This window comes from Balaenoptera musculus, chromosome 11 (assembly GCF_009873245.2).
Source record: "Balaenoptera musculus isolate JJ_BM4_2016_0621 chromosome 11, mBalMus1.pri.v3, whole genome shotgun sequence".
Lineage (NCBI taxonomy): Eukaryota > Metazoa > Chordata > Mammalia > Artiodactyla > Balaenopteridae > Balaenoptera > Balaenoptera musculus.
In genome coordinates, this window is record NC_045795.1 from 31,318,380 (window position 1) to 31,331,026 (window position 12,647).

At 58.4% G+C, this 12,647-nt stretch overlaps 1 protein-coding gene across 2 annotated transcripts; it reads right to left on the reverse strand.

Moving 5' to 3' along the window:
• Positions 1 to 65: 65 nt before the first annotated feature.
• On the reverse strand, positions 66 to 8,365 carry TMEM151B (transmembrane protein 151B). Of its 2 annotated transcripts, XM_036870786.1 has the most exons (3): positions 8,214 to 8,365; positions 5,655 to 6,095; positions 66 to 4,421 (listed from the first exon to the last, which is right to left on the reverse strand). In XM_036870786.1, the coding sequence occupies exons 1-3, from the start codon at positions 8,334 to 8,336 to the stop codon at positions 3,288 to 3,290; spliced, it is 1,698 nt and encodes a 565-aa protein (XP_036726681.1). In that variant the 5' UTR covers positions 8,337 to 8,365; the 3' UTR covers positions 66 to 3,287. The 2 variants fall into 2 exon arrangements, with proteins under 2 accessions (XP_036726681.1, XP_036726680.1); XM_036870785.1 differs by lacking the exon at positions 8,214 to 8,365 and having other exon boundaries at positions 5,655 to 7,952.
• Positions 8,366 to 12,647: the final 4,282 nt, after the last annotated feature.

Genomic DNA, 12,647 nt, shown 5'->3' on the forward strand with positions numbered 1-12,647 from the left:
CAAGAATAGGGAAGGCAAAGCAGACTCTAAGGGACTGTGCCTGCCCAGACTCTCCCACGGGGGTCACACATCTCCCTGACCACCCTCCGCCCCACCATTTTTCTCTCTACCAAACAGATCCTTGACCTCTTGACCTTCAAACACACTCACTCTCTCTCCACCCCCCGCCCCCCCCCCAGGCTACAGCATAGCTTTGCCTGGCTCTTCCACCATCACCCCTGCGGATGCCACCTCCCTCTTACTTAACTCCGCTTAAGTCATCCAGTTCTACAAGCCACGCGCCATCCCTAATCCATTCCCCCCAACCTGGGAAGGGGGAAACAGAGGTGACAGGAGGGGCTCAGACCCATCGGCCTCCCCAGATTGCTGCTCACGGACGGGGAGATGGCGAGAGAGGTGCGACACTGGGAAGGGAAGTCAGTGAGTCATCTGCAACTTTATTATCCACCAGTTTGATGTATACAATCTTTGCGCTTGGAAATCCACGACAGAAAGGCCACAGTGTGATGCACCCAGTTGACAGAGACCTGTCTTCTCCCCAGCCAGGCCCAGCCCACCCCACAAGCCCTTGTCCCCAGGACACATGAAACCTTCCAGGCATTCTCCATGAGTCCCCCTCACTCTGTGGCCGCCCGCCTTGGGGCCACACCCACGGGAATCACATCTACCCACAGGGCCACAAGAGGGCCTGACGATGGATTCAGGCTGAGCCCCATCTCCCATCCTCCTCGGGCTGAAACTCCAGCCCTGTGTTTCCAAAGGGTGTGTCATGGGCTGCACCCACAGCCTTGGGGCGCTTTCCAGGGACTCCTTCCAACAAGCAGAGCACCAAAGGGGGCTTGGGAGTGACCACAGGTGTGTGCCTGTCTGGGCAACCTTGAGTCTGTCTGTGCCTGACACCCTCTGACAGTTCCGAGTGCAAACGTGTAGGTGTGAGGGTGTGTGTGAGTGTGTGAGTGTACATAGCCACAGCTGCTAGCAGAGGGTCTAATTAGAGAAACAAGAACATTCAGTGTAAAGTTTAATTTTAGAGATTAGTTAATTTTCTGGTTTTGTTTTCCCTGGCAGTCAATAAACCTACCAAGAAAACAGACCAAAGAATTGGTTTCTCTCTAAGTCTGTGCATATGTGGGAGGCGTGAGGCTGTCTGTGTGAGAAGACCTAGGCAGAAATGGTCAATACAGGCAAAAATAATAACAGCCCCTCCCCTTTCCCCCTCTTCCCAGCTCAGGTTCTGTCTCAGGAATGGGCCTGAGGCAGGAGGAGCTGAGTTCCTCCCTCCTTGGAGCCATGAGGTGGCCAGGGTGCCCCACACAAGGGCGTGACATCCGGGTGCCAGCTGGCCAAGAACTGGGTCCTGAGGCCACAGCTCACCACCTGTACCTTGAAGATGTCCGTTCAGAGGAAAGGGGTGCTCCAACCCCCAGGCCCCTGGAGAGCATAGTGCTGGCGGGTAGGTGGCACTGCTGCCCAGGGAAACCTAGTGAGCAGCTGTTCCCTCCTCCCCAAGCCTCCTCTCTCTTCCCACTCAGCCATCTCCACCTGAAAGTTAGGCTCAACCCTGATGGGCCACAGGCCGTGGTGTCCCCACAATCTGTGCCCCCCAGTCCCCCAGGAAAGGAGGTTAGGGGAGCCAGAGGAGATGTTGCATAGGTGGAGGCCATGCCCTTGGGGGGTGCAGGCCTGGCTAGGCTGGAGGAAGAGGGGAGAGGCTGGAGGAGGGAAAGGAGCAGCTCTGATGGCTCAGGTGACATGAGAAGCATCAGGGGTGAGACATGTCAGAGGCCTGAGGGTTTTCCTCTCCAGCTGGAAATGTGAGCTCAATCCCTGGGCACTATGTCAGCTGGGAAAACATTAGCCAGGGGATTTGAGAGGGCAGGGGGTTTGTACACAGACATGCACGTGGAAGCACATCAGGGTAGGAGTAGTGGGGGAACAGGACACAGGGCCAGCGCCCTGGGGTGGTGGCAGTTTGCCCCTTTGAAGACCCTGGGACACACAGCAGGGCTTCAGCTAATGGGCTAGGGGAGGACAGAGGGGTCGGGCAAGAGTTAGAGAATTCCTGCCTCTGACCCTGCCGCTGGAAATGAGTCTTTCTCCAGCTGGGGCTCGTGACAAGGTCCTCAGCCCTGCAGAGGCTCTGCTTGCAGAAGACCACTCTCCACTCCTCCCCACAAGTTCAGGGGAGGCAAGGGCCGTCCCCCACAGACACCCCGACCTTTGGGGGGTCTTTTCACGACCCTCTCCTCTTTGACTCCCACTAGCTTCCTGAGTTCCCCCTTGTCACCCAGGCCTATCTCCTGCTCTCCCCACTTAGTAATTCACCTTGGTCAGCTTGAAGGAATGCTGCCTGGGTGGTCTCCCACCCTCTCTGAAGGGAGTGCCCTCCCAGAACCCAGGTGAGGAGGTTGAGGCTGCAGTTTAAAGGACTGAGGTGCACTGCCCTCCACAGTCTGCCTTGCCCCTCACCCCTGGCAACAGCTCTTCAGAGCCAGGGAGCAGGAGGGGAGGGAGAGGTGTGAAATCTGCGTGGTGAGTACAGTCCCCCCCCAGGACCCAGCCTCCCAGGGCCCAGTGAGATAAACAACAGCAGAGGGAGTGGCAGAAAGGAAACCCCGATCTTTGGATCTTCGGGGCCAGCGCCAAGAAGAGGAGAGCAACATTTCCACGGCTTTGAGGCTTGGAGACGGAGTATAGCAGCTGACACCTGCCCCGGCCTCAGACCCACTGAATTCATTAGCTTGGATGGAAGCCAGCCCTGCTGTTCTCCAAACCACTGCCCCCGCGGTAGAGAGAGGCCCCAGTGGGGCCAGGCTGCGGAGGAAGGAAAGCCCCAATTGCCCTTCCCCTGGCCTGTAAACCTCCCCAGCTGCATAGCGAGGGCCTCTCCCTTGAGGCGAGGCCCAACGCAGGTCCCACGGCACAGTCGCCACATAACAGTCATTAGATCCGTTGAAAGGCGGGACTGGAAATTCTGAGTGTGCGTGTGGGAAGTGGAGGTGTCCCCCTAGGAACTCAGGGGTGGGACTGGAAGAGACGACTCTGCCGGGGTGGGATTCTCTCCCTTCCCCACAGCTGTCTCTTTATGTACAGGAAAGGCGGGGGGAGGGGGGTGCTCGAATCGGCCCCTTCGGGGTCTGTCCCTTGCCCCCTCGCCTCCCTCCACCCCACCCGCACCGTGCCCAGCACAGCCTCGGCCACATTCTTGACTCCCCCTGCTACACGCAGGGAGCATCATCCGGCAAGGGGCAGGGAGGAGGCCAGCGGGCCGGTCCAGGGCCCCGGGGTCACAGTGAGGTCTCTACGCAGGAGCCGTGGCGGTGCAGCGGCCGGTGGCCGTGGCCCAGACATCCCTCCTGCCGGTGTACGATGAGCACCGGGAAGTAGAGGGCGTCGTGGTAGGGCGGCGGCGGCCCGGCCTCCTCCTCATCTTCGTCGTCCTCGTCGTCCCCCATGCTGGCCTGGCTGGACAGCCGCGTCTGCTCGGTGGGGCAGCTCGCCTCGTTGACACTCCCGCTCCGGCTGCGCCACAGGCAGCTGCGCCGGGAGCCGTAGAGGCGGCCTAGGGAGAAGCGGCTGCCCCCGCAGCCCGCCCCGCCGCCGGGCCCCGGTCCGGCACGAGGGCTGGCGCAGACGCTCAGAGCGCTGCGGGAGAAGATGGACGAGCTGCTGACGGCGCGCTGGCAGTGCTCGCAGCTGCGCCGGTACGGGGCCAGGCCCGCTGCGCCTGGGCCACCCACCCCACCGTAGCGGCACGTGGGCGCGTAGCCGCCCGCCGCGCCCCCAGCACAGCGCGCGCCCAGCCCCGCCAGGTCCATGAGCACCGCCTCCGAGTAGCTGGGCACCAGCTGCTGGTTGGAGCGGATGTGCCACTCGAGCTCCGTGCTGTCCACCGTGTTGACCCGCGGCAGGCGGTGCGTGAGCGGGGGCAGCAGCTCGTCGCTGGGGCTGAGGCCGCCGCCCGCGCTGCCGCCGGCCGAGCTCGGGCCCTCCATGCCGAAAAGCTTCTCCACGTGGTAGTGCGCGTAGGCCGTGCGGTACTCGGCCAGCACGCGCAGCGGCCACGACAGCGTGAGCAGCGCCGCAGCCCAGAAGGCGGATGAGCAGGCGTACCAGGGCGGCCTGGCCGGGTCGGGGAAGGCCACCATGAATTCGCGGAAGTCCACGTTCTTGAGGTGCATGCCCTCGCGCGCCTCCATGTAGTCATCCAGGCCCTCGTTCTCGGCGAAGAAGCGCGCGCGCTGGCACAGGTACGCGTTCTCGGCCTCCACGCTGGCGAAGCTGAAGCACTTGGTGAAGCGCAGCCGCGTGGCCGGCGCGCCCTCCAGCCCCACCAGCGCCTTGGACACGTCGCGGACGCCACAGCGCTCGTAGTCGAACTCGGCCTCGGCCACGTGCGTGTTGACGCGCTCATGGTAGACCTGTGGCGCCGGAGAAGGCGGCGGGAGTCTCTTCTGTCAGCTTACCCTCCTCCGCCCCATCACTGCTCTTGGCGCCTGATCAAACCCTCAGCCTGTCCTGGTTTAGCTCTCGGTTGGAGCCAGGTAAGATCTTATCATTGGGTTTATAGAGACATTGAGGCCCTCAGCTTCATCAGTGAGTTAGAGATGAGGGCGGGGCTAGGAACTCATCCCTACTTATGTGCCTTCTCATTTTAACTAAGCCCTGCTCCGTCTAGGGGTCAGTCCCAGGCCCTGAATTGTCCCTCTGGCTTGCCTGATCCTTTTGCCACTCATCCTTTGTCCCACGCTGCCCCCTCATCACCCCAAACAGCCTACCTGTCTTCCCTTTTACAAGTGTGTTTCCAAATGGGCCCCCCAGAGGAGCTCCCTGTGGACCCCCTTTGTCTCTGGTCTCCCTGCTGCCACCTTAGCTAGTACCCGGCCTCCTTCCTGATCCTAACAGGGCCCAAGCTTTGTTTACCCAGCCCAATACTGAGACAGTGGAGAGGTCCCCCTTATCTGGGAAAATCTCCTCTTCCACCAGGGCTCTAATATGCCTAATCCCAGCAGGTATACAGAGTGCTGCTTGACACCCCCTCTGTGCCTCCCAGGCCTACCTCCACCTTTTTGCCAGCTGACTCCCACCTCTGGGAGCCTCACACTTGGGATCCACAGCCCTGGGTTTGAGTCTAGCACTACCACTTAGAAGCTGCAGAACTTGGGCAAGTCACTGAGCTCAGGTCTCTTTACCTGTGAAAGAGGACTCGGTAGCAGGCACCTCACTGATCAGCCTGTGAGGCTGTGCATGTGAAACACCTCCAACCATTAAGCACTAAACCATATAGACCCTGGAGCCAGGCTGCCGGGGTTCAAATCCCAGCTCCACCACACACTAGCTGTTTGACCTTAGGTAAGTTACTGAACCTCTCCAAGCCTCAGTTTCCTCATCTGTAAAATGGGGGTAATAGTTACCTACCTCATAGGGTTATCATGAGGGTTAAATAAATAATTTGATATTTGTAAAGTAGTTACAGCAGACCCTGGCTGCTAGTAAGTGTTTGCTGTTATAATTATGCTGGGTGTTATTGTCCTCCTGTTGCAGTGCCCACAAGAGCTCACTGCTGTCTGTGCTCCTCCCCCTGAGGACAGTCGGGCAGGGTCCCAGCGCCCCCTCCCATCTGGACTGGCCTGTGCTCCCCTCCAGCTCCTCACCTGGGTGGTGGTGTAGGCGTCTCCATTGCGGTATCGGGTGACCTGGCGGGTGCGGCGGACATAGTGGTAGCTGATGGCCTTCCACCAGATACAGGGCGTGGCCTGCTGCATGCGGCCAACGCGCTCCCGCACGCTGCTCACATCCACGCGGTGCTGCAGCTCGTGGCGGGCTTGGCAATGCCAGCACTCCACCAGGTAGACAGCGTACAGCATGAGCAGGAAGGCCAGGGGGATGTAGACATAGCCGTTGGAGCAGGGGCTGTCGTGGTACATGAGGCTGTTGCCCTGGTAGGCGCTGCTGAAGGTGAGGCGGGTCACCGTGGTGACGTGGCACCAGGCCACGGCCCCCAGGCAGCCGTACATGAGCAGCGAGAGCAGCAGGCACTTCCAGTGGGACTCACGGCAGAGGGACTTGGTGAAAGAGGGCTGGATGGGACGCTGCTGCTCAGATGGGCAGGCAAAGGGGCCAAGATGAGTGGGGAGTGAGACGGAGTGGCAAGGCCCAGCACAGAGATGGATGGCGGCCAGAGGCCGACACCGGAGATGACAGGCAGAGACAGACAGGAATGTGAAGAGAAGAGTCAGACCAAGATGGGAGGCCAGGGCCAGAGATAAACACAGAAGTAACCCAGAGTGAGACATGAGGACAGGAAAGAGGGACGGAATGCCAATATAGGGAAGTGCAGAGGCAGAGGGATCAGAGCCAGAGATGGAGGGAGAAGGCCCAGGTGGCAGAGAAGACACAGATGGATAGGATGGCACCCAGAGAAACAGAGTCCAAAGACAGACACGGAGATGGCAATGAAACAGGAGAAGGTGTGCACAGGGAAGACAGGGAGGACAGATAGGCATCAGAGAAGGCAAGTCCCCAGCCCGGACCCCTTCCAGGTATTCCAGGAAAGGGGAGAGGGGCCCACTGATATCACCTTCCCACTTCACAGGTGGGGCCCTCCCTTCTTCCAGAACCTAGGAGGAGCCACTTCCTCTGACCCATCCACCTCCCTGTCCCTCACAGACAATTAGCCTCATACCTCCCAGGAAACCCCAAGCCCTGTCTCTTTTCCCATACTCTGGACCCCAGGTCCCCTGTGAGTCTCCCTAACATCTACCCCTGTTCTAAGATAAAAGGCAGGGGGGTTTGTGTCCCTGAGCAGCAAGTGGTCCAGGAGGATATATCCAGAAGGGCAGAGGCATGTGGCTGGGGAGAGGGGATGTGGGACGGGGGTTGCGGGGCAGGGAGGGAGATGTTCACAGCCCAGCCATTTGTCAAGAGAAAACGATTTTTGGTACAGGGGCCTATTAAAGCACTTATCACGTTCTAGCCCACAGTTGTCCCGGCGAGTTGTTTACATGTGTGGCTCCTCCACTAGACTGGGTGCTCCTGAGGGCAGGGCCTCATTCCCTTTGCATCCTGGGTGCTGGCACCCACAGCCGCTCAATGATGAGTACTGAGTAGGATTTCTGTTGGCAGCCTGGGCTTTCCCTCTCCTCCCCCCACTGTCTAGCTTTAGGAACCCTCCACACGCCCTCCTGCTGAGATCCTGACTTATTCTTTCAATTTCCCAGGCCGGACCTGGAGGCTAGCCAAGGGAAGGGAGAGAAAGGTGGAGAGGAAGGGCACAGTAACAGACAGCAGGCCCTGGACCCGGTGTGAAATCCGAGGAAAGATCTGGAAGTACAGATAGGTAGGTGGGCTGGGAAATAGTACTCAGCATATGCAAACAAGATTAGGGTACATGTGCCTTTCAGGGAGCCTTGTCCTGCGAGGGGAGCATATGTGCCCCTTGGTGTGCCTGAGTGTGCACTTGTCCCAGTGAGAGGGCGTGTGGAAGGGGCTCTGCCTGCGGGTCCTGCCTGTGTGGTTCTGCCCCAGCGCCGTGTGCAACGTGTGCACGAGTGTGCATGGGAGATGGAGGAGCCCCTGGTACTTTCCTCCGTTTCTTTTGTCTCCAGGTTCAGAGGACTGAAGAGTAGGACCCCTAACAAGGGATGTGCTGGGTACCAAAACTGGGAAGGATTCCTGGGCTCAGGGCCCCCTGGAGGGGGGCCTGCATGGATATGGGGAGAGAGAGGCGCACATCCCCCACGCACACACTCCCAGTGACTCCAGGGGGGATCGCCTCTGCACACATTCGACCTTTTTAGGACCCCAACTCACGTTAACACTACCATTTCCCCCGTGGAACTGGCAGGTGCTCTCCTGCCTCCGCAGCTCCTACAAGTCACCCTGCCTGGCCTTAAAGATAGCATCCCCTCCGCGAGATGGGATCCCGGACACCATCCCCACCCCCACCAGCCCGGGATGCGCGAGGCTCCGCCCCTAGGCCCCTCCCCCTGCCCGGGACCCCCGAGCCCCGCCCCCGGCGCGGCCCCTTCCCTGCCACCGCGGACAGCTCCAGCCGCCGGGTTGGGGCAGCGAGGCGGGACTGCGGCTGCGGCGGCCGGCTCGGGGTGCGGGGCGCCGGCCGCGCTGCGGCGGAACCGGCGGGGGCCGCGCGCGGCGGGGGATGGGGGCCAGGCTGCGGCCGCGCCCGGGGAAGGGGTGCCGCCGGCTCTCACCTCCTCTCGGGCGGGGCCCTCGTCCGCCGCTGCCGCCGCCGTGGGCTCCTCCGGGACCCCGGGACCGCCACCGCCGCCGCCGCCGCCGCCGCTCTCTCCCGCGGCCGAGCCAGGGGGGGACATGGCGTAGAGGGGGCGCTTCGAGCTCAGGGCCTCCCGGGGGGCTGCCGGGGGCCGGGGGCATCCTGTGCCGGCTCTGGGGAAGGGGCGGGAGGGGGCGGGGCCCTCGCTGCTCCCCACCCCCCGCCGGGGGGAGGGGGGCCTGGAAAGGGCACCACGGGTAAGGGGTTGGGGGATGGGGATGGGGAGGCGGGCTGGGGGGCCGGGCCGGGGGGGCCGGGGCCGGGGGTGGGTGTCACCTTGAGGCCCTCGCGGCGCCGCTCCGCCTCCCGCCCGCTCCCGCCGCCGCCTTTTGTCTGAGCCGAGCTAGAGCCAGCGCGCCCCCCCTCTTCCTCCCAGCGCAGGAGCCCCGCCCCCGGCCCCCCAAACTCCGCCTTCCCCAAGCCTACCTAATGGCCACCCCAAAGGGGAAAAGCAACAGGGGCTCCCCGCACCCCTTCCCCACTCCCAGCCCTGCTCACCACACGCACCCGCACCATCCCAGGAAGATCTAAGGCGAAACTCCTCTCGGTCAATTTGTGGAGGGGGCGCCAGCGGTTCAACCAACATCCCTCCCCATCTTTGGTTCCCGCAAGTTCCCGGGGCTGAGAGTGGGGAAAGGAAATTGAGTCTTGGAACCCTAGCGAAGAGCCTTATTCCCAGTTGGATGGTAAAGGGTTAAGGCAGGAGCCAGACTTCAGAGGCCAGACCCATCTGAACAAGGATGGGATAGGGTGAAAAGGAAAGGATTAGAGCTAGATGTGAGAAAGGACTAACACAGGGCAGAAGAGGGGACATTGAAACCAGCCTTCACTGAATCATCTTTCTACCCTAGGACAACAGCCCCAGAGAAGCAATGAAGTGTGTACATAGCCCTAGGCTGGAGATCAGGAAACCTGAGTACAGATTCTTAATTCTGGCTCTCTCATTAGCTGTGTGACCTTGGGCAAGTGCCTTCCCCTCTCTGAGCCTTAGTTTCCTCATCTGGGCAGTGAGAAAGTTGACTGGACAATCTCTAAGGCTCTGACTTTCTTCTGTGGGTGTAGGAGGCAAAGTCACAGGCCACAGGCCAGGCTGAGTGACTGCAGGTCACCTGTCCCTTCATGCCATCCACCCACAGTGCTTTTCCCTGTCCTGCTTAGGGGCAGAAAGGAAACTGCCATTCATTCATTCCTGAATGCATCCATTCAATAAACAGGTATTAAGGGAATTCCCCAGTAGTCCAATGGGTAAGACTCCATGCTCCCAATGCAGGGGGTCTGGGTTCGATCCCTAGTCTGGGAACTAGATCCCACATGCATGCCACAACTAATAGTCCACATGCCTCAACTAAAGATCCTGTATGCCCTGACGAAGACCCGGCGCAGCCTCAATTAATAAAATAAATTTTTTTAAAAAAAATCACATTTAACTTAAAAAAAAAAAGGTATTAAATACCTACTGTGTGCCCTGTACAGAAATGCAAAAATACAATTTCCTGTCCTCAAGGAGCACAAAGTCTAATGGGGAAGGAGGACATGGAAACCAATCATTATGATAGAATAGGATAAAGGCTACACTTGATCAATCTGTGTGTGCACAGTCACTGCGGAATCCTGTTGTGTGTCATATGTTACATTAGAGTCTTTGACATATAGTGACTTTCCCCATTTACCCACAAGAAACCAAGGCAGAGGGAGGGTTAGTGACTTATTCAAGGTCACTTGCTAGTACTCACAGAGTGGTCCTAGAATCCAGACCTTTCCATGGGGATCTTTGGGGGTCAGAAGTCAGCTTGAGGCAAAGCCTGGATATCTGATCTTTGGGAATAGAGGAAAAGCCCGCTGATGGTCCTGCCCCTCATCTGGGACAGAAGAGCCTCTGCCTCCACCCACACACCCACCTCCCACTCCTGGTCCTGCCTCCATTTTCCTACTCTTCCCTTTCCAGGGAAGGTGAAGGGGGCTCTCAGCCTGCCTGTCACTTCAGAACTATCCAGCCTACGTGATCCTCCCCAGGTCAGTGAGTCCATCCTCCCTGCCAAAACAGAGGAAGGGTGTGGTCCCAAAAGGCATGGTTCTCCTTCATCCCCATGACAGAGGAAGAATCTCACTTGGTGGCTCATTCCAGTGTCTCTCTCCTACCCATGATTTTTGGGAAGTCCTGCCTACAGCTAACTCCAACCCTTCTTCTTCTGGTACCAGTTCACTCCACCTAGTTCAGTGCTTACTGCAGATGGAGAGCAGAGGTCCTAACCCTGGCCTTTCCTAACCCAGATAGGATCTTCACTTTCCCCATGTAGTTGTTCTAATCTTCCTCCTGTCCCCCAGCCCCACTGCCTTCCTGACTCCATTTCAGGGGGCTTTGGAAGAGAGGTAGCCCAACTTCTTTTGGCCAACCCCAGAGCTCCCAAGAGATAAAAGACCACCTCCCCTTTCTCCATACACACGCATGCCCCCTCCTTGGAAGCCCAGAGAAAAGAGGGGTGAAAGGAGGGGGCTGTGGAAGGAGCCAGCTAACCGGCTGGTCACCTTGGCAACTGGGCCTGTTTCCTGAAGATGAGCCTGGCTGGAGTGGGCCTAGAAGGGAAGTGGGAGAACAACAGAGGGAAGCAGAAAACAGAGAAGAGGACTGGAGGGGCCCAGCCTTGAAGATTGGAGCTGAGGGAGTGAAGTCAGGACCCTGACCATGCTGTGACCTGAGTCAAAGTCCCCAGGTCATCTTTCCAGATGACACTGCCATGGTCCCTGTTCCCATTCCTAAATTTTCCCCAGAAGGGCTTCCTGTCCGAGTGCAGGCTAGATTCTGGAAGTAGTCAGTGACTCAATGCTGACCTCATGTGGCCAGAAAAGGGGCTGCCACACACCTGTTACGGTTTAGAGCCAGACACTGGACTGGATTGGGGTAGGTTTTTCCTTAAAATCAGCCTCTGTACGTATGAGAGAGGCGGTCCCTGCACACTCCTGAGTTCTTGTGTCCTTGCAGAGAGCTCAGATGTCCCCAACCCCTTAGACCTTCAAAAAGGAAAGAAAGTTTCACTGAAAACATTTTTAAAGTTTTGGATTAGGAACAGGAAAACGCAGCTCTACACTTTCAGATTGTTTGACCTTGGGCAAGCCAACTCACCTCTCTGGGACTCAGCTTGCAACTTTAAAATGGAGGTGATTTTGAACCCAAGTGGTTAGGGTTTGTACTTTTTGCTCCAGCCTTTGAGGTTGGGAGAGGAACAGGTCAGGGGAGGAAGTTGAGAACATCTGAAGTCACACTGACTCCAAGGGAAGGAGATGCCTCAGTTTCCTTCGGCTTTCCCCTCATGGCTCCTCACTGCCTCATGCTCAACACATCCTCCCCACTCTGGTCGCCAGTGGGGATGGAGAGCAGTGGGTCATCTCCTCCCTTCTTCCCTTCCCCCTCTCTTCTCCATCCACTCACCCCCTCCCCAAACAGAGACTAGGTACTTCTCCCAGCCCTCTTCCCTTCCCATCTCCAGTTCAAATGGAACCTCCCCTTCCTCTCACCCCACTGGGTAGTTGGCCCCGTGCTGTGCCTCTCTAGCACCCTGTTTTCACTCCTATCTTAGCCCAATCACTCTGTGTTGTAACTTTGAGGGGGCTTTTTGAAGGCTGGAACCATGGGACAATTTTTTTGTGGAGGAGGGTGGTTGTTGGTTATTACTGTTACTGTGATACTCGGTTTTGCTTCCAGCAGAGAGAACAATGTCAGGCATTTAGGAGAATCTCCATACATGTTTTTCAAATGAATGAATAAAATGAGGTTTCCTGGGGATGGTGGTAGGGAAGCTGCTTAGTAGGTGCCTGTGCACACCCCAGCTTCCTTCCCCCAATGCCAGAGATGGAAAAGGGAGATGTTTTCTTGAGGATGACCTTCTAAGCGCATTGCTGGAACTTGGGGTAGGGGATAAATCATGGGGCAATGATTTGGGGCTCACCACGTGAGTGGGGTTTGCCTACAGCCTCCTTAGCCCCAGGGAAGGTAGGGATGGGGAAGGAGGAAAGATGTGCTGGGGCTGGGGCTGCCGAGGGAACCTCAGCAGAGTGCTGCCCAGCATATCTCGGGCCTCCCCATCCTGGTCCCACCATGAGGAACTAAACTTCCCTAACCAGATGTCACCACCCGAGGCCACTGTTTCATCCCTGTGAGGAATGACCCCTCTGCTTTTTTAGACAACAGTCTTCCTGAGAAAAACCACTTTCAAAAAGCACATCCTGGGGTTTCCTGGTGGCGCAGTGGTTAAGAATCCGCCTGCCAATGCAGGGGACACGGGTTCGAGCCCTGGTCGGGGAAGATCCCACATGCCCCGGCGCAACTAAGCCCGTGCACCACAACTACTGAGCC